The sequence below is a fragment of the Amphiprion ocellaris genome, chromosome 1 (assembly GCF_022539595.1).
Source record: "Amphiprion ocellaris isolate individual 3 ecotype Okinawa chromosome 1, ASM2253959v1, whole genome shotgun sequence".
NCBI classification, from domain to species: domain Eukaryota; kingdom Metazoa; phylum Chordata; class Actinopteri; family Pomacentridae; genus Amphiprion; species Amphiprion ocellaris.
Genome location: NC_072766.1, coordinates 42,394,278 through 42,415,926, shown reverse-complemented (window position 1 = coordinate 42,415,926; position 21,649 = coordinate 42,394,278). Strand labels below are relative to the sequence as shown.

Here is a 21,649-nt window from a genome sequence, read left to right as displayed (position 1 = left end):
AAAAATGGCTTCAAACATCAACTTGCAAAAACCTTTTCTTTATTTCTCTTTGCATCTAATACGGTGATGTTGTTGTTCGTGTGTCTTGTCAGTCACTTCCATGGTTTTGCCGTCATTTTGCATCTTCTTGTAGTTGTTTTGCAGTTGTACTGCGTCTGTTTGTGGTTATGTGTTTACCAAAAATGACAAATGTCTGGTTTTTTCCAAAGATCTTCAGTTTACCATCACAGAGGAGGAAACAAACCAGAAAATATTCACATTTAAGACGCTAAAATCACAGAATTTAGACATTTTTTTCTTAAAAACTGACTCGATTATCAAAGTAGCTGGTGATAATTTGATAGTAGACAACTAACTGATTGACTGTTAGAAGAACACAACCACACAGTCCTGGTGAAGCATTAAACCAGCTTCTCTGAGGAACATCTTCAGGTCATGAAGCCTCCTGTCGTGTTAAATCCTTTAGATCACAGTCGGCTGCTCTGTTGGCCGTCACACAGGTAGATCTGAGAACCAGAACAAAGCTCAGTGAGTTCAGCTCCACACAACTTCACTTATTGTGCATCATTAGACCTGACGAAGCATCGATCGGCAGCTTTCATCTCTGACGCTGCAGGAGGCGGCAGCTCCAATCCCCTTTAATTACGGATGGATGGGATTATGTGGTTTCCCTCAACAAACATCCACTGAAACACTGATGGCTGGACGAATGCAGCTGCAAATACAGACATCATCTTTCATGTTCTAAGAAGTTTATTAATATTACTACTCAGTTTTTTAATTTACAGCCTCTACTGTCGCGTTGAATTGTTTCGGTATTTGACACGTTTATGTTCCTGATACAATAAGAAGCTATCAGCTACAATAAGAGGCTAACATCTCCAATAAGAAGCTAACATCTCCAATAAGAAGCTAACATCTGCAATTTTTAATTATATGAACCGTTGCTGAGTCATTTTAGACATGTTTCACACCATTTTAGAACAATTTTTGATCCATTTCTGACCATTCTTTAATCATTTTGGACAATTTTTGAGTCATTATGGACATGTCATGTCACTTTATACCAATTTTGAGTAATTTTCGACATTTTTGAGTCATTGTTGACAAGTTTGAGTCATTATTAACATGGTTTAAGGTATTTGAGACCAATTTGTAATTCTAAGAACTGTTTTTCAGCCATTTTAGACGTCTCACCATTTTAGACCAATTTTGAGTGATTTTTGACAATTTTGAGTCATTACTGACAAGTCTGAGTCTTTCTGTTTCCATTATAGAGTAGAATCCAACATCTTCCAACATCCTTTACATCCTCGCAGCAGCAGAAATCGACTTTCTGACTAAGAAGCAGTGAAACATCCGTACAGACGCTGGTTTTCTGACTCATCTGTGACTCAGCTGCACCTAACCATCCACTAAAGCTGGTTTTAAACAGCGGCAGCCCCGAGGTTTCAGTTCCAACGGTTGCTTCTGTTTAATATTGAGATTAAATTCGTTCACAAAGAGCATTTTAAATGAGCCCATTGTTTGTTATGCTGTGGTGAATGTAAAGGGCCATTGTTGGGAAATATGTGGACGGGTCTGAGGTTTCCCTTCTCGCCTCATTGCCCAGCGAAATGCTATCAGCAGCAGGATATGACACAGTCCAGCGGTCTAAGCCCAGCGAAGTGCTGAGTCACGTTCAGGACAAGCCATTGGTCAGAGACGAGCTCTGGAGGAAGTTCAGGAGAAGAGAATGAACAGGAAGCTGCAGGATCAGGTTCAGTCTGCAGCTTTCACTGTCAAAGTCTGGTTGTTCTGAGATTAGCTCAACCTCCTGCCCTTATTCTAGCACTTTACACTGTAAAAATATCACGTTTCACATCAAAAAAGCCCTTTCTCTTTCCAGGTGTGTGGTTCAGACTGCAGCAGCAGTTGTCTTCTATCTGTAATCATCATCAGCTGGCAGGAGCAGGTGGAGAGCAGCCAATCAGACTCCACTCTCACAGCAATAGAACCTGACGCCACTCACCTGTCAGTGCTGGATCATGATGCCAGCCAGTAATCAGCTGGTTGCAGTCTGTCCAACCACACACCATGGGTTCCTCACACCGTCTTCCTCTGTCCACAACCTCAGCCACAGCTAAGATCCCCAGTTTGTTTCTAGTTGTTCAGTTGGACTCAAGTTCCTGTTGTTGTTTTGCTAATTAGTATTTTGTATTTGCGTAGACTATTTACAATTTCCTGGTATTCTGTTTCTCTAGTTCCAGGTTTAGATTTGAGTTTAGTGTTGAGCGTTCTCTAACGTTTCTTTGTTTATCTCTTTCTTGCCTAGGAAATACCTTCCGTGAGTCAGTTTGTTGTTTAGAGTAATGATTCCTAGGAGTCCTCTAGAGCTCAGTCAGGCCTTTGTTCCGATTTAGTCCAAGAGTTTCCGGTTGTAGTCTTCTGGCCATGTTTGTAGTTCTGTTTCTTGAGAGTCTGTGAATAAATCGTTTTGCTTGATTTTTGAAATACTCTGCGTCTCATTTCCTGCGCCTCCAGAAATTGTAACATTATCGAGTTCTTTTAGTCCCATTTTTAATCGTATGAACAGCTTTTGAATCATTATGGACAAATTTCACACCATTTTAGACCAATTTTGAGGTTTTTTTGACCATTTTTAATCATTCTGGACAATTTTACACTCATTATGGACATGTTTAGGCCATTTTAGACCAATGTTTGGTCTAAAAGCTGCAATCTGTCATCTTGATTCTTTTTTTTTTCTAAATTCAGTTTAACAAAAACATCCACAGTAATTCTGCTACAAACTGATGAAATATGTTTTGGTTCCCTCGGTGGATCCACGGACGCCATGTTTTGTTCTCGTTTTGCTCCTCCTTCCTGATGACATCACACATATCCTTTGATACGGAAAGCTGTGATTGGTCGAGGACTAAGGCGACGTCTATTCCCTGTTTCAGGAAGATTTTAAACTCTACAGCGACCATCTGAGTTATTCTTCATGTCTGAGTTTCTGCTTCAGTTGCTGCTGAACTGTTCCTCCATTTTTCACAGCTCTGACTGAATATCGATCAGCTGTTCCAACATGAAGCCACGAACAGCAGATGGAGCTTCATCTCTGAACTTCCTTCAAAGGTCAGTTTGAAAATGACTCCGTGAACAGATCAGTCAAAGATAAACGTCTCCACGAGCAGAAGATTGATGTTTGATCAGAAAACACTGAATAGTAATATAAAGGAAAGTAAAGTCAGACCTGATCTCACCTCTACTACTGTTTATCTCTCATAAAAAATAGCTATTTGTGAGGAATCGAGTCTATTCTATTGCGGTTATAATACAAGTAAATATATACAATAATAATAATACATTTTATTTATTCTAATTATTAAAACTTTAATGCAGCTTTTATTTGTGTCGTCACGTGCTGCAGCGCCTCTCCACCAATGACAGCTCACGTCACCACTGTGTCGTCACGCCCGATCACCTGTGCACCTTTCTGTCCGGTGTGTGTGTGTGTGTGTGTGTGTGTGTGTGTGTGTGTGTGTGTGTGTGTGTGTGTGTGTGTGTGTGTGTGTGTGTGAGAGAGTGTGTGTGTGTGTGTGTGTGTGTGTGTGTGTGTGTGTGTGTGTGTGTGTGTGTGTTGGGGCGGGGCTGCTCCCGGAGCTCCGCCCCTCCTGACACGTTTCCCGGGGAGCGGCTGCACGGGCCGCCGGTCTCCGCCTCCTGCTCGTCGGTCTCCGCTTCATGGTTTCGCTCCATCATCAGTCCGCTCCGTCGGCGCGTCCACACACACACACACACACACGCACACGCACACGCACACACATGGCCGCTGCTGCGCGTCCTCGGCTCAGCGGGAAAGCCACGCTTCGGTGCCGGTAAGTGACGCTCCGCTGCACCGGCTCACCTGCCCGGTTCACCTGGGAGCTCCGAAGGAAACCAGCAGGAGCAGCTGCGGAGCGACGCCGGAGAGGAGCTGCTGTCTGCGGGGAGGAGAGCAGCTCAGAGCCGCCGTGGGTCTGCGGAGGTGTGTAGTTGTATGTTGTTGTGTTATTGTGTGTGTGTGATGCTGTTTCTTACATAATGCTGGAAGCAGCTGAGGTTATTCAATCCTCCGCACTGACTCACTGCTGCATCCTCAGACCCAAAGTACACCAAGTTCTCTGCTGCTGCTCTTATTTCATTATGAACCAGATAATTAGAGTTTTACCGCTCAAATATTAACATTTAGGGAATAATTCAGCTGCTCAGATGTGAGTATTTTCCATTAGAGCATCTTCTTACCTGCTCTGATGTTGGATTTCTGCAGTTTCCTCCTAGTTTTTGACTTTTGGTCACTTTGTAGACACAATTTTACTTATTTACCTGTTTATCTGTGTGGGTCAGTTATTTTTTAGTGAAGTCACTAAAAAGTCCTTAAACTTTATTGTTCAGTGCATATTTTTTATTACATTTTAAGGGACTTAATAAGATTTTATGGTCAAATAGCTAATATTTGCATAATAATTCACAGATAACAGTGAATATTTTCTTTTTAAGGATCTTTTCAGACAACAGTTTGTGTCTGACCTGCTCTGATGTTGGATTTCTGCAGAGTTTCCTCCTAGTTTTTGTCTTTTGGTCACTTTCTGGATATGATTTTACTTAATTATGCCTACAAAATTTCTATTTTATTCACGTATTTACCTGTTTATCTGTCTGGTTTTGTTATTTCCTAATGAAGTCACCAAAAAGTCTGTAAAATTTTCTCTTTGGTGCATTTTGTCATCATATTATCAGCGGTTTTATCACATTTTTATGGTCAAATATTAACATTTCTTTAATAATTCAGCTGCTCAGATGTGAATATTTTCTTTTTAAGGATCTTTTTTATAATAGTTTGTGTCTAAACTGCTCTGGTGTTGGATTTCTTCAGTGTTTCCTTCTAGGTTTTGACTTTAAGTCACTTCCTAGATAAAACTTTAGTTATTAATGCTGCAAATACAACATTTTCTTCGTCAAATTTTCTTAACTCTTAGTGAAAACCAACACTTCTACAAATTACAAGGTACTTTAATCTCAAGAAAAGTCTGAAAACCTTTGTTTTTTTCCATTTTTAAACATATTTTTTAGTATTTATTTAGATTTTATGGTCATTTGAGTGTTTTATCATGATTATTTCAACATTAATGCCAATATTTCCCAGTTATCAGCTTCTCAGATGTGAATATTTTCAATTAAAGGATCTTTTCATGTCAACACAAGACATTAGTTTGTATCTTACCTGCTCTATACTTTGATTTCTGCAGAGTTTCCTCCTAGTTTTAATGTTTAGGTCAGTTTCTGTAGAAGATTTTAGGTGTTAAAGTAGCGTTTATATTTTCTGTACTTACAGTCTGAACTAAAGTTTCCATCCACTTGTAAAGTCCATTTATATCATTCAGTCTTTAGTTTCCAATAACTCCTAGAATTCAGAATTTTCTATGATGGAATCATTGAATCTTTGTCACTAAAAACAATCCTGTATTTTGGTTCTTTTATAGATTTATTTAAGGTTTTCTGAATCATAAATATACAAACAGCAACTTGAATGATCAGTCTTGATAATGTAGAAAGTTGTGTTAATCTAATCGTCTTAGTTCCATGACTTCCTGACTTCTCCTGAGTGATTCCAGTCGACTACAGCTGCTGACTCCTCTGATCCAGTTTAAATAGAACCCATTAGATCCACTCATTAGAGTCAAACACTACAGTGGGAAAGTCTGAGGAGCTCAGCAAAGATCTGAAAAATCAAATCATTGACTTGAACAAGTTAGAAAGTCACTGGGAGCCATTTGAAATCAGCTTCAGGACATCATATGGACAAAGAAAAGACCTTCTGGAGGAAAGTTCTGTGGTCAGATGGAACAAAAACTGAAGGTGAAGCCTTCAATCCCAAAAACACCAAACCTACCACCAAGCATGGAGGTGGCAGTATCATGCTCTGGGGCTTTCTAGAAGAGCTTCTGGACTGGTTTCAGACTGGATGTTGGACTGGTTCTGGACTTTCTTGGGACTGGTTTATGTTTGGTTTTAGTCTTGGTTCTCCTGGTTTTGGATGCGATTTAAAGTCGGTTTAGGATTTATTTGACTCTGGATCTGGTCCTGGATCAGGACTGGTTTCAGACTATCTTGGACTGCTTTTTTTAGGGATAGTTTAGGTTTGATTTTGGTCAAGATACTGTACTGGTTTTTGACTTTTTTAGGACTATTTTTGGACTGTTTCTAAAATTGTTTTTAGTTTTGGACTGGTTTCAGACTGTATTCTGACTGGATCTGACCATTTTTTAGACTGGTTTGATTTTGGTCCTGGTTTTAGACTTTTTTAGGACTGGTTTAGGACTGGTTTCAGACTGTCCTGGGTGGGTCTTGGACTTTTTTTTAGGAGTAGTTTTGGTTTGGTTTTGGTCCCGATTTTGTATTGTTTTTTTTTACTTCTTTAGGACTGGTTTCAGACTGTCTTGGGTGGGTCTTGGACTTTGTTTTAGAAGTAGTTTAGGTTTGATTTTGGTCCTGGTTTTAGACCGTTTTAGGACTGCTTTCAGACTGTATTCTTACTGGTTCTGAACATTTTTTTAGACTAGTTTAGGTTTGGTTTTGGTCCTGCTTTTAGGACTGGTTTAGGACTGTCCTGGGCGGATCTTTTTTAACCCTAAGTACCCCAAACCTACCATCCAGCATGGTGGTGGCAGTATCATGCTCAGTGGAGCTGGAGCTTTCCACAAAGTAAATGGAATAATGAAGAAGGAGGATTAAAACCTAAAACCATCAGCAGAAGGTTGATCTTGGACACAGTTGGATGTTTCAACAAGACGATGAGCCCAAACACACATCAGACGTGGTAAAGAAATGCTTCCATCAGACTAGAATGAAGGTTCCAGACTGGTCTCCCCAAAGTCCTGACTTAGACCCATCAAGAACCTGTGGACTGATGAAGAAACAACAAATTTAGTTGAACTCAACCAATTCTGGTGCAGTTCAACTAAATTTGTCGTCTTTCTGACTCATACTTGAGTCAGTAAAATTAATAATATAATGATACATGTTATGTATTTTGATTCTGCGTGGCCTCCGTAGGAGGAACCCGAAAGGGGTTGTGGGTAATCTTCTGTCTCGTCGGTTGTTGTTAGTTGGCTATGCAAGCTGAGCCTGTTCTGCTGCTGCAGAATAAAAAGTTAATGTGACGTCGTAGTCCGAGTTATATGTGTATTCACTGTAGCAGTTGAGACATAACAAAAGTGGCGACGAGGACGTCTGAACCAGCGCACGTTGTCCACGGCGAACGAAGCAGTTTGTTTCTCCCTTCCCGACGGTGGTTCGCTCGGATCCAGGTGATAGACGGAGCCGCTACACGGAGCGAGTGTGCTCGCGACGGCTATTCCGGCGCAGACAGCTAAGAGGGAAGGAGCGGAGGACAGCTGACAGTTTTAAGAAGTCGTGCTGTGAGTAGCGCGGTGAATTTTGAAGAAAGAGTATCGAAAGGAGCCTCCTGTGGAGGGAAACAGCGCCACATAACCAGGAGCTTAAAATGGCTGGAGTTATCGGCTCAATTGGACCTTTCGACGAGTGCATAGAGCAATGGAGCTCCTACACTGAGCGGTTTGACTACTTCGTCGTGGCTAATGGAATAAGTGATGACAAGATAGTGCCCACTTTTTTTTAAGTGTGATTGGCCCAAAGACTTTTAATTTGCTACGTACCCTGCTACAGCCAGTAAAACCAGGCAACAAATCATACAAGGAAATTGTGGACATATTGACAGGACATTTTTCACCCAAGCCTTTGGTGATTGCAGAAAGATTCAGATTTCACAAACGCAACCAAGATGAGGGTGAGTCCGTCACAATGTTTGTTGCAGCACTACGCAAGTTAGCTGAGCACTGTGAATTCAGGGATGTTTTGAATGACACCTTGAGAGACAGACTTGTGTGTGGATTACGAAATTAAGCAACACAGAAGAAATTACTCACAGAAAGTGACTTGACTCTTGAGAAAGCCATTAATATCAGTGTAACAATGGAAATGGCATAAAAAGAAGCCCAGCAGCTAAATGCTACAGGAAGATTGCATAAACTTAGCAGCGGAACATTCAGTGGTAAACAAAATACACCAGGACCATGTTTTCGCTGTGGTAAATCTGGCCACCTGGCCTCAGCATGCTGGTGTAAGGACATGGATTGTCACCACTGTGGAAAAAAAGGACATGTAGAACGGGCATGCAGGAACAAAAAGCACTGACAAAAGCTTAAAGACTGAAAATAAAAAAGACTTTATGAAGAACAAAGAGAAAAGACAGGTTCATACAGTTAAGCATGACAATGAGAGGAGTTGTGATTCTTCAGAGGAAGAACTGCCTAAGTCAGTAAATACTGTTTGGATAATGAGTGTGGATGAGAGTTCAGATGCCTACTGGGCCAAACTCAAGTTGGAAGGGCATTCAGTGAAAATGCAGATAGACACTGGATCAAAAGCATCACTAGTGTCACACAAAATCTATAGAAAATGCATGAGCCACCTTCCCCTACGTCCCTCAGACACTGTTTTTAGGGCATATACTGGACATCCAGCACACATGAAGGGGATGACTGATGTGACTGTTCAGTGCAATGGTAAAACGGCAAGACTTCCAGTGTACGTCACTAAGGGGAATTATCCTGCCATAATGGGCCGGACATGGCTGAAGGAAATCCAGCTCAACTGGCAAGCTGTAAGGAAACTGTCGCAAGGGACCAATCAATCGCAGGCAATATTAGAAAAACACAAAGAGGTATTCCGTGATGAATTAGGCAGCATGAAAAACATTACAGTGAAACTTCATGTAAATCCTGATAGCAAACCTGTGTTCATGAAAACCAGGCCAGTGCCATATGCTATCAGACCCAAAGTAGAAGCTGACCTCGACACTCTGATTAAGACTGGAGTCTTGGAGCCTGTGACGATCAGTGAGTGGGCCACATCCATTGTTCCGGTACCCAAGAAGGACGGGGGGATCCGGACCTGTGGAGACTTCAAGGTAACCCTGAACCCTGTGCTAGCAGCAGAGCAATATCCACTACCCCTGATCGACGACTTATTTGCTGGACTGAGTGGGGGACAAAAATTTGATCCTGTGTGGCCTCCGTAGGAGGAAGCCGAAAGGGGTTGTGGGTAATCTTCTGTCTTGTCGGTTGTTGTTAGTTGGCTACGCAAGCTGAGCCTGTTCTGCCGCTGCAGAATAAAAATTTAATGTGACGTCGTAGTCCGAGTTATATGTGTATTCACTGTAGCAGTTGAGACATAACAATACTGCCACCTCCATGCCTGACGGTAGGTATAGTGTCCAGAGGAGTCGAAGATAAACCAGAAGATGGACAAACTCAACCGAATATTAACATGTCTGTTTGTATATTTATGATCCAACAGATTTCCAGAAGAACTTGAATGAATCTATGAAAGAACTAAAATACAGGATAGCTTTTTATGACAAACATTCCTATGTTTCAATGATTCACCATAAATTCAGAGTTCTCAAAGTCATTGGAGACTCTAGACTGATGATAACTTTGCTTCACTTCTGTATTTATCTGGTCTTCTTACATCTCAGTCAAAGCAAACAGCTTTACACTTTTCTGTTTATTCTATTTTAATATATTTACATCTGTTCAGTGATATTTTCTGGTCTTCTGCTGTTGATCTTCTGGTATTTTATGGTTTCCTGCGTTTCCCTGCAGCTCCGTGATGATCTCTGCTGGCTGACGATCCATCATGTCGACTTCAGACTCTGACTTTTCCATCGACTGGTTCGCCAGCGACGAGGACGAATACGACGACGAGCTGAAGACACCAAGTCCAGAAACAGACGAGCTGCTGCCTTCATCATCTTCAGGATGCTGCTGCAGTTCTGCAGCTCAGAGGAGCAGTAAAGATGGCGGCGTCAGTCTGGTTCAGGGATTTACCTCCGTCTGTTCTCAGCTTCCTGTGGAGGCGACTCATCGTCCGGACAGGAAGAGGAAACATGGTGAGGAATCGGACGATCGCAGCGACACTGACAGCGAACTTTTCTTCCACAAGGTGAGAATCATTCTGTGTTCAACACTGAGGGATTCTGGGTCATAACAGAACCACAACAAGTCAGAATGACACAACTTAACTTCCAGAAAGTGTTTCAGTTTCAACCAAAAGTCTCCACTGCTGTCTGAGGATCTTAAACCTGATTTTTAACCAATCAGATGGACAGAAGGTCGAGTGTAAGCTTTACAAACAAAATGAACATTATGGGACCTAAAATGAGGCACAAAATGACCAAAAACAACCATAAAGAGACACAAAATTAACAACACAAGACACAAAAATAAAACACGAAACAAAGAACCGGGAAGAAAAGATGAAAAATGACACAAAAATGGAAGAAAAACAACCACAAAGAGATGCAAAAATCAACAAAATGACCACAAATAGACACAACAATGTATTTAACGTTTACTGGGAATTTATTTCAAACTAACTGATGTCAAAGAAGTTGTTTGTGTTTTTACATTTTGTTCATAAAGTGAAGCTTAAACTTTAACCAACATCTGGATCACCTAGAAACAGCAGCTCAATAGTTCTGGTTCAGGTGATTCATTTTCAGAAATCTGATGAATATGAAGCTGCTCTGATCCTTGTATAGTTTGATTATTTTAGTAAGAAGTGTATAAAGATTCAAAATCAACATAAAAATTCAAAATATCCCCCAAAACACACAAAAAATCACTCCAAAAAGAGGTCAAGTCAAGTCAAAAATTTAAAATCCCCATTAAAAGACAGTTTCTACAAAAGAGGTGAAATGCTGCAAAACGACCCAAAAACAACCCTAAAAGACACGACGCGTTACCACAAATAGACTCCAAATCATTATAAAGAATACACAGAATCACCAAAAAGATGTGAAATACCCACAAAAAACCTTTAATAACATCCAGACAAAAAAAAATCACTACCAAAAAAGCCAAATAAAGAAAAAAAGAGGGTAAAAAATTAAAAATTCCCCCTGAAAGACAAAAAATCACCATCAAACAGGTGGAATACCAACAAAAAGACGTAAATTACTCACAAAAACATTTGAAATCCAAACAAAAAGACAAAAAACACCTAAAAAACAACAAGACAGATAAAAATACTACAGTTGCACACATGATTGCTGTAAAATACACAAAATGATCAGTACAGATATGAAATATCTACAAAAACAGGTCAGGAATGAAAAATCTCAACAGAAAGACCAAAAAAATCCTCACAAAAAGAGGCCAAATCAAATCAAAAAATTTAAAATCCCAATTAAAAGACACGCATTTACCACAAAAGAAGTGAAATGCTACGAAAGACATATAGACTAAAAATCACTAAAAAACACACAAAATCATCAGAAAGATGTGAAATACCAACAAACCCCCTATCAAAACATGCCAAATGTGTACAGAAAGAGAAAGAAATCCCCTCAAAAACTAAAAATCCCCACTAAAAGACAAAAAAACACCATAAAACAGGTGAAATAATCAAAAAAATACCCTAAAAACATCCAGACCAAAACCAAAATCATTATCAAAACAGAGAAAAAACAATCAAAATCCCCACTGAAGGACAAAAAATCACCACAAAACAGGTGAAAAACCAGAAAAAGAATTGAAATCCAGACAAAAAGACCAAATACCCAAACAACAACCCTACAAATAGACACAAGATGGCTATAAACTACACAAAATGACCAATATAGATGTGAAATATCTACAAAAACAGGTAAAATCCTTCAGAAATTAAAAATCTCAGCAGAAAGACCAAAACAATCCTCCAAAAAAAGACCAAATCAAGTCCATCCATCCATCCATCCATTATCTATACACCGCTTAATCCTCACTAGGGTCCCAAATCAAGTCAAACATTTAAAATCTCAATCAAAGACAAACATTTACCAAAAAAGGGCGAAATGCTGCAAAAAAGATCAAAAAAGGCACCACAATAAGATATGAAACAAAACAAAACAACCTTAAAAGAGGCGACACATAACCATAAATACACTGAAAATCACTAAAAACTTGTGAAATACCCACAAAAAACCCTCCTGATAACGTCCAGACAAAGAAAAATACGACCAAAACAGGACAAATGTCTAGAGAAAGAGAATATAAATCCCCACAAAAACTCAAAATCCCAACTGAAAGACAAAAAAATTACCATAAAACAGGTGAAATGCCCACAAAAAGACATAAATTATTCACAAAAACATTCAAAATCCAGACAAAAAGAACCCCCCCCAAAAAAACAACACTACAAATAGACACAGATCACTATAAAATACACAAAATGACCAGTACAGATGTGAAATACCGACAAAAACAGGTAAAATCCCTCAGACACGGCAAAATCCCATCAAAAAATTAAATTCCCAATTAAAAGACAAACATTTACCATAAAACAGATGAAATACCCAGAAAAAGACTCGAAATCCAGTCAAAAAGACAAAAAACAAACACCACAGTAATTCAAAATCCACCACAAAACAGGTGAAATTATTACAGACACAAGATCACTATAAAATGACCAGAACAGATGTGAAATACCTACAAAAACAGGAAAAATCCTCCAGAAAGTAAAAAATCCCAACAGAAAGACTAAAAAGAGGCCAAACCCTGACAGAAAGAGGAAAAAAAACACAACTAAAGCAGTGAAATCAACACAAAAGATGCAAAATCGCCACAAAAAAAGAAGTGAAACATCCAGAAACATTCAAAATCCCAAGAAAAAGACAAAAAAACACCTCAACAATTTAAAAAAATGACACAAAAATGGATTAGACTGATGGGAACTAACGGTAAATAATAGTATTATAGTCTATAATCTAGACATTCAAGTAGCAGATCAGTTAAAGTCACCTGTAGACTCTATTAATCGATCACAGAGCTGCAGATCAGACCAACGGTAACTGGATCCTTCGGTTCTGTTTCTGTCCAATGACTTCACGTCGCCTCAGATAACCGACAGCTCAGAATTTCCATCTCGCTAACGGACGTTTGGCGGCTGATCGATCACTGAGCTGTAGATCAATAAAGCTGATGGAGAACATAAATCATGATGCAGAAGGAAGCTCCAAAGAGAGGAAAACTTACCTCAGAAGACACAAAATCATCACAAAAAGAGGAGAAATGACAACAACAATTTTAAATCCCCTCTGAAAACAGAAAAAACACCACAGGAGAGGTAGAATAAACAGAAAAGTACACAAACTCACCAAAACATACAAAAAATAACACAAAATGATGCAAATTACCTGCAAAAATCTAAAATACTCAATGAAAGACAAAAAATACCACAAAAAAAGTGAAATAAACTCAAAAAGATGCAAAAAAATTAGACAAAAAAAATTGAAGGTGAAATCTTCAAAAACATTCACGATTCCCACTGAAAGACAAAAAACCATCGCGAAAGAGTTCAAATCAACATAAAACGACACGAAATATCCAAGAAAAGAGGCAAAATGACCAAAAATGACCCGAAATAGCACAAAACACGCAAGATCTCCACAGAAAGACACAAAATCACCGCCAAAGAGATTAATTCACCACAGAAAAATGCAAAATCACCCAAAAAATACACAAAATCACCATTAAAAAATGACAAACCCCCACAACCATTTAAAATCCCGACACAAAGACAGAAAAATCACCACTAGAGGTATAAAATATCACAAAAAGATGCAAAATCATCACGAGAACAGGCCAAATCTCCACAAAAAGACACATAATCACAGTAAAAGTTCAACATCCTGCGTTGTTTATCTGTCTGGTTTAGCATTGGTGTTAGCATCATGCTAACTGTTGGTGCCTCCACAGTGTTTGGAGCTTCAGAGCTACGTCCAGCCGCTGAACTCCATCCTGCAGAACCTCCGATCAGGACGATACTCACAACGTAAGTTTAACTAAAGACACTGCTGCATTTTTAAAGTTATTTTTTTGGCCTTTATTCGATAGACAGACAGGAAACGGGGGAGAAGAGTCGGGGGAAGACGTGGCCGGGATCGGGAATCGAACCCGGGCCGCTGCATCAGCGGGAACCAGCCCCCGTTCACTGATGTATTCTAAACTACCAGGCTCATTTTAACTCACCGGTAGCATCAATTTAACTGACTGTTGGCATCATTTTTGTCATTTTAGACTAACGTTGAGTCATTTATGCAAATATTTTTGATTTGAAACATGTTTTTATCAGTTCAGACGAATTTAGAGTCAATTAGGGAAATATTTGTGATTTCTTCTCTCTATTTAAATCTATTAGAATTTTTAATTCTATTTTTTTTTTATTCTTTATTTGGTAGGGACAGTGCATATTAATGAATGCCCATTTATTCAGAAATGGGCGTAAATATGCTGGATTATAGCACAATGCTAATTTACATCTGTAGTCCCTAAGAAAAAAAAGACATAACAGTGAAACAAAACAATAAGTCACAATAAAAGCACACTGCAAAAAGTACACAAAGAAAACATAACAGTGAAACATACAATAAAACACAGGGCAAATTAAATTTTTTCTGCAGAGCATCTGAAAAAATAAAATATATCAACACTTTATTGTTTATGATACAGAAAATGAGCCTGATTTCCCAGATTGTTGCGGCTGAAAATGCCTGAATTTGCAGCAGCTTTTCAAAAAAATTGCGATGTAAGTTACGATGTTTTAAGCGTATTTGTTGCGATGAAATTGCGGGAGACGGTGACAATTGCTAAAAAAGTTGTATTTTTTCAGCTTTTAGAACGCGTTTCAACATTGTAATTGACAATATTTATTCTGAAATTAATTCTTTAACGCTCCAACCCATTTCCACCAGCTGGCACACCACAGCAGCCAGATACTGCTTTAACAGGAAGTGGCTGGTAGATTTAAGCCACTAAATGATCATTTACTACAGAAGGAATCACATTTGGACATATCTGTCAGTGGCTTAAAAAGTTATTTTCACTTCCTGTGGCACACACGTGTTCACACGCACACGGCTCGTCACATCAGTTAACAAGAAAAGCACTCAGAGCTCAGTACTCCACCAAGACTGTGAAATGACTTGCGCTGAACACAGCTGTGTGTTCTGCATGTGTACGTTATGTACAGATACCGGATCACATGACCTAAATATGTAGCGGGGTGGCGGGAATTGATGGGACTCAGAAACACCCCCACAATTTAACCAGTTGTTCCTGGTATCATTTCCAATACGTCCACAGCGGTGGATTTGTAGAGGGATCAATCATGTGATCATCAGCAGGCCGTTGAGGTAGCGTTCACTTGTTGCCATGGTTACCGTGCCGCTATCTCAATGGGAAATCTTTAACCAATCCCTGAATCCAGACTATAAGCTGCATCACTGCCAAAATCTAATCACTTGGTCCATTTCTGACCTTCCCTGAAATTTCATCCAAATCCTTTAGTCTGTTTTTGAGTAACGTTGCTAACAGATAAATGATTCACGTATGTCAATCGTCTCATAACGCCGCCGTGTTCCTTGGCAGAATACTTAGTCTCACTTCCCTTCATTGTTTCAGAGCTCCAACAGAGCTGGATGCAACAGTTTCCATCACGGTGATCTGTGGTCTGCTCCTTTCAGACGTTCTCCTGATGTGTTCCGTGGTAGAAAAGTGTTTATCAATCCATTATTTTTTCCCTTTTTTTATATTCCACCACAACATTACACGGGTGTAAAACAGTTTACTTCCACTTTGGTGAAGAACATCAGGGAATTCATTGTTCTTCACAGTCTTCAGCAGTAATTTCTGTTGATAGATGAGAGACATTAAAATGGGACATGTCTGCATCTTCAAACCAAAAACAAGGAAGTGAATTCGGTGACGTACATGCATTATGTTTGGGACTGCAATGATTGGTGGAACTCACGGGAGGCGGGCCAACATTGCGGAAAAGTTGCGGTGATTGGACAAAATTGCAAGGTCACGCAAAAGTCGCAGAGATTGGTTGAATTTGCGCCATCGCAACATCGCAAATTCCTGGAGGGACTGTTTTGGAAACGTTTTTGTCATTTTAAACGACTAAAGTAACTGGAGCATTGTTGTTATTATTATTATTATTATTATTATTATTATTGTTAGTGTTTTTATTGTTGTTGTTATTTATTATTATCGTTATTATTTTTTTAGCTTTGGAAGCTTTCTAGTGATTTTATTTTATTATTTATGGTGATTTTAAACAACTGTTAAGAGGTTTTGCCATTTTTTTTTGCCATTTTAGACCATTTTTAAGTACTTTCTGCCAAATATTTTACATTTAAGATAGATTTTGAGTCATTCTGGACGACATTTTTGTAACTTTTAAGTAGTTTTCTCAGGATTTTGGACATTTTATTGTGATTTTAAACAAATAGATTTTTCTCCATTTTTTTTGTCATATTAGAAAATCTTTGAGTCATTTTGTCGAGTTTTTAACATCTTGGATCCATTTGGAGGTTTCTGTTCTTATTTTAGATAAATTCTGATTCCAACGTTGAGTTTAGACCAGTGATAATGGTAAAATAATCTTCATTTTGTTGTTAAAAATGTCTGCATGCGGAGTAAATCTGAGTGCAGCTCCTTCACAATAAAAGCTCTGGTCTTTTATTTGTAGTAACCATGAGCTGCTGATGAACTAAAGAGTTTTCATGAAACTGTTCGGAGCTCATTAAAGGTTTTATTTATTTAGTTTCTGTTTCCTCCTGCAGGTCTGAGCAGCTTCCAGGAGAGCGTCGCCGTCGACCGGATCCAGAGAATCCTGGGGGTCCTACAGAACCCCAACATGGGGTAAAAACCAGACAATATCAGCTGCTATCTGGAGAATAAACCAGAGTTTGTCTGTAGAATAAACCAGGGAATATCAGCTGCTATCTGGAGAATAAACCAGGGAATATCAGCTGCTATCTGGAGAATAAAGCAGCGTTTATCTGTAGAATAAACCAGAATTAATCGGTTGAAGAAAGCAGCAGAATAACAGCAGCAGACAGGAAAGAGTTCATTCAGTCAGAAAGCCTAGAAAACAGAGCAGCGATTAAAACCAGGATCAAATGTTTGTTAGCTGTCAGCTGCTAAATTGTTCTCTACTAATTCAATATTTAGTTATTAAATAAAAATGATAACTTCAATAAAAAATCTGACAATAATTTATAAAATGATGATTATTATTTTCTGTATGAAGTTATTTAATCATAAACCAGAAAAACATCTTAAAAAAATCAATAATTGAATTGTGTAATAAATGTACAAATCAAAAGATCACATAGACATATTTTAAGAAAAACCTGACATAAAAATAAAGGAAATCTCAAAAAATATTAAGAAAATGTAACATATAAAAAAAAATCAAAACATCACCTTTTCAATAGATGACAAATATTAAAACATGTAATTATACAAAAAACTTCAAAGCGTCACAAAAATAGTAAAACAGACACAAAACTAATAAAAGAGAGGCAGAAAATGAACAGAAATAGATGCAAAACCCATGAAACTAGACAAAACCTCCACAAAAACTAACTAAATAAGTAAAACCACAACCAAGAGACTGAAAACCACCAATGAGACGCATTAAAGTAGATAAAAACAACACAAAACATCAATAAAACAACACAAAACATCAATAAAACAACACAAAACCTCAAAAGACACACACAGAAAAACAAAAAAAACATTTTGTTGTCTTGCATCATATTTTAGTTGTTTTGTGAACTTTAATGTTTTCATTTTTGTGTCAGTTTTGCGTGTCTTTGTGTCATTTTAGCACCGTTCGGTGTTATTTTGTGTGAATTTTTGTATTTTTTCTGTCATTTTAGCATCTTCTGTGTCAGTTTTGTGTCTTTTGTAAAATTTTTGTGTCTTTTTTGGCATTCGTGCATCTTTTTGTGGTATTTTTCCTCTGTGTCATTTTTGTGTCATTTTTGTGTAATTTTAGCAACTTTTGGTGTCATTTTGTGTGATTTTCTAATTTTGCATCAGTTTTGTGTCGTCTTTTTGTGCCATTTTGCCTCTTTGTGTCATTTTAACATCTTTCTGTGTTATTTTGCATGGTTGTTGCCAATTTTTGTGTCACTTTTGCATCTTTTGTGTCAGTTTTGTGTCTTTTTGTGTCATTTGTGCATCTTTTTTGTGCTACTTTTGCCTGTTTGTCATTTTAGCATCTTTTGCGATGTTTTTGTATGTTTTTGTAACATTTTTTGTCTCACTTTTCTGTTTTTGCATCATTTTAGTACCTTTCTGTCATTTTGTGCAATTTTTGTAAAATTTTTGTGTCCCTTTGTGTCTTTGTATCATTTTAGCATCTTTTGTGCCAGTTTTGTGTCTTTTTTAAAGATTTTTGTGTCATTTCTCTGTAATTTTAGCAACTTTTGGGGTCATTTTGTGTGATTTTCTAATTTTGCAACAGTTTTGTGTCATTTGTGCCGCCTTTGTCATTTTTGCGTATTTTTGTGGCATTTTAGCAGCTTTTGCATCAGTTTTGTCTTTTTCTAACATTATTGTGTCATCTTTTTGTGCTATTTTGTCTCTGTGTCATTTTTGTGTCATTGTAGCATCTTTCTGTCATTTTGCATGGTTTTGGCCAATTTTTGTCACTTGTGTGTGTTTTTGTTTCATTTTTTTCATGTTTTTGTATCATTTGTGCATCGTTTCCTGTTATGTTTGTCTCTTTGTGTGGTTCTATCTGTGTATTCCTGATTCTCTGCTTCATGTTGTTGTGTTTCTTCATGACTCCAGCAGTGAGGTAAAAGGCTCCAAGCTCTCAGAGGTTAACAGATCAGTCTGAGTGACGTCGGGGGCGTTGGAGTCGCTCATGCTGGCCTCCCTGCAGCCGGCGGGGGGCGGGGCTTAGCTGCAGCTCTATTTATAGCCTGAATGGAGCCACGTGTGAGGTCACATTCCTCATGTGGCGGCTGGCGTGCAGCGCTGGTCATGTGACCCGCTCAGATAGCATCAGAGGAATGCAGATAGTCGGATTGTTTATTCGGCCTTTGTGCCGCTTCCTGTCGTCCACCAATCAGACGCAGGATTATGTAAGAACCAGACGATCCCAACGCTGCTGCAGGAACAAACAGATGACTTCATGTGAAGCATCAGCGCACCGACGTTTACATCATCGCTTCATTAACGTCCATCGCCCCGACGCTAAAGAAATTCATGGAAAGAATTCATACTTTCAAACTGTTTAACTTTTTAAACACTTTACTGTTGTTTTACTGAGTTTACCTGTTTTGTTAAATTACAGATAATATCAGACACAAAATAACAAAAACAAACATGAAACAAAAAATAGGCACAAAACAGAAAACGGACACAAGAGACAAAACAGACAAAAGAGCAAAAATGGACACAGAACAACATTAAAACACACACAAGGACAGAAAAACAGTTGGAAAACAATTAAAAACTGACACAAAACTAAAAGAAACTGTCCGAAAACAACAATAAAAATGGAGAAAAAAACAGCAGTAAAACAGGCAAAACAAGACACAACAACAACAATAAAGAAACACAAAACAATAGAAAAACAGACACAAATGACAAAAATGAACCACAAAACAAGAGAAATAGATAAAACAGTCCCAAAGACACTGAAAACAACCAAAGTGACTCAAGACATAAATGCAACAAAACAACAAAAAACAAACAGATAAACTGATCTAAAACAAATCTGTTTGCAAGAAAATAAAAAAAATGAATACTGTAATATTCAAAAACCTGTAAATAGTGTTCAGATATGTGTAAACTGATTTAAACGATTTAATTTTATCATCACATTGAAACACATGAAGCTGAATGAATTAAGTCTCTGCTCTGACAGACATTGATCAGATAATTAGGGTGAAACTACAGAAATGTCCTTATTGTTCCTTTGGATTCGTTTCTCTGACATCACTACTTTTCCTGTACTACTGTAATGAATCCTTAATTTCAATATTTTTGGTGTTTTTTTCTCCAGAGGACGTTTCCTCGGCATCGTTCTGAAGATAGAAGAAATGCTGCAAAACTGGTTTCCTCACATCAAACCCAACCAGACGGACGACGGGTTTGCAGCGAAAAAACTACAAGTAAATCTGATGAAAATCGTCTCGATGTTAAAAAATATCTTAGCATAGTATGTCTTAAAAATGTCATAGTATAGAATGCTGTAAAAAGTTTAGTGTTCCCAGATAGCTCAACAGGTTGAGTGGGTGACCCAAGATCAGGGCCAACACAGCGGCCTGGGTTTGATTCCAGCTCACGGCCCTGTATTGCAGGTCTACCCACCATTCTTCTTCTTAGTTTCCTGTCTGCCTCTTCACTAACCTATCAAACAAAACCAAACGGCCACAAAAATTCCCTAAAAAAATGTCATAGTATGTCATAAAAAAATGTAAAATGTCATAGTATAGTATGTCATAAAATGTCAAAAAATGTCATAGTACAGTATGTCGTAAAAATGTCAAAAAATGTCATAGCATGTCGTCCAAAATGTGGCAAAAATGTCATACTTTAGTATGTCGTCCAAAATGTGGCAAAAATGTCATAGTTTAGTATGTCGTCCAAAATGTGGCAAAAATGTCATACTTTAGTATGTCGTCCAAAATGTGGCAAAAATGTCATAGTTTAGTATGTCGTCCAAAATGTGGCAAAAATGTCATAGTTTAGTATGTCGTCCAAAATGTGACGAAAATGTCATAGTATAGTATGTCGTGCAAAATTTGACAAAAATGTCATAGTTTAGTATGTCGTCCAAAATGTGACGAAAACGTCATAGTACAGTATGTCGTAAAAATGTCAAAAAACGTCATAGTTTAGTGTGTCGTCCAAAAGGTGACCAAAACGTCATAGTTTAGTATGTCGTCCAAAATTGGACAAAAACGTCATAGTATGTCGTGTAAAATGTGACAAAAATGTCATAGTTTATTATGTCGTCCAAAACGTGACTAAAACGTCATAGTATGTCGTGCAAAATGTGACAATTGTCATAGTTTATTATGTCGTTCAAAATGTGACAAAAACGTCATAGTATAGTATGTCGTCCAAATTGTGGCAAAAACGTCATAGTATAGTATGTCGTCCAAAATGTGATAAAAACGTTATAGTACAGTATGTCGTCCAAAATGTCACAAAAATGTAACAGTATAGTATGTCGTCCAAAATGTCACAAAAACATAGTATAGTATGTGTTCCAAAATGTCGCAAAAATGTCATAGTATAGTATGTCGTCCAACATGTCACAAAAATGTCATAGTATAGTATGTCGTCCAAAATGTGACAAAAACGTCATAGGTTAGTATGTCGTCCAAAATTTAACTAAAACGTCATAGGTTAGTATGTCGTCCAAAATTTAACTAAAACGTCATAGGTTAGTATGTCATCCAAAACGTGACAAAAACGTCATAGTTTAGTATGTCGTCCAAAATGTGACAAAAACGTCATAGTATCGCATGTCGTCCAAATTGTGGCAAAAACGTAATAGTATAGTATGTCGTTCAAAATGTGACAAAAACGTCATAGGTTAGTATGTCGTCCAAAACGTGACAAAAACGTCATAGTTTAGCATGTCGTTCAAATTGTGGCAAAAACGTCATAGTATAGTATGTCGTCCAAAATGTCACAAAAATGTCAGAGTACAGTATGTCGTCCAAAATGTGACAAAAATG

The 21,649-nt window shown here is 38.1% G+C and overlaps 1 protein-coding gene across 4 annotated transcripts; it reads left to right on the top strand.

Moving 5' to 3' along the window:
• Window positions 1–3,655: 3,655 nt before the first annotated feature.
• On the top strand, window positions 3,656–21,643 carry LOC118469504 (uncharacterized). 4 transcript variants are annotated; one of them, XM_035942722.2, is made up of 5 exons: window positions 3,656–4,012; window positions 9,714–10,053; window positions 13,848–13,923; window positions 16,718–16,796; window positions 19,963–21,643. In XM_035942722.2, the coding sequence occupies exons 2-5, from the start codon at window positions 9,748–9,750 to the stop codon at window positions 20,117–20,119; spliced, it is 618 nt and encodes a 205-aa protein (XP_035798615.1). In that variant the 5' UTR covers window positions 3,656–4,012; window positions 9,714–9,747; the 3' UTR covers window positions 20,120–21,643. The 4 variants fall into 4 exon arrangements, with proteins under 4 accessions (XP_035798615.1, XP_035798617.1, XP_035798616.1 ...); XM_035942724.2 differs by lacking the exon at window positions 3,656–4,012 and adding an exon at window positions 4,087–4,238; XM_035942723.2 differs by lacking the exon at window positions 3,656–4,012 and adding an exon at window positions 6,529–7,834.
• The last annotated feature ends 6 nt before the right edge of the window (window positions 21,644–21,649 follow it).

Excerpts from the sequence above, each read along its gene's own strand:
- LOC118469504 (XM_035942722.2), top strand. The coding sequence starts at position 9,748 with ATGTCGACTTCAGACTCTGACTTTTCCATCGACTGGTTCGCCAGCGAC. Across the intron at positions 10,054-13,847 it reads GCGAACTTTTCTTCCACAAG|TGTTTGGAGCTTCAGAGCTA; the intron begins GTGAGAATCATT and ends GTGCCTCCACAG. Across the intron at positions 16,797-19,962 it reads CTACAGAACCCCAACATGGG|AGGACGTTTCCTCGGCATCG; the intron begins GTAAAAACCAGA and ends TTTTTTCTCCAG.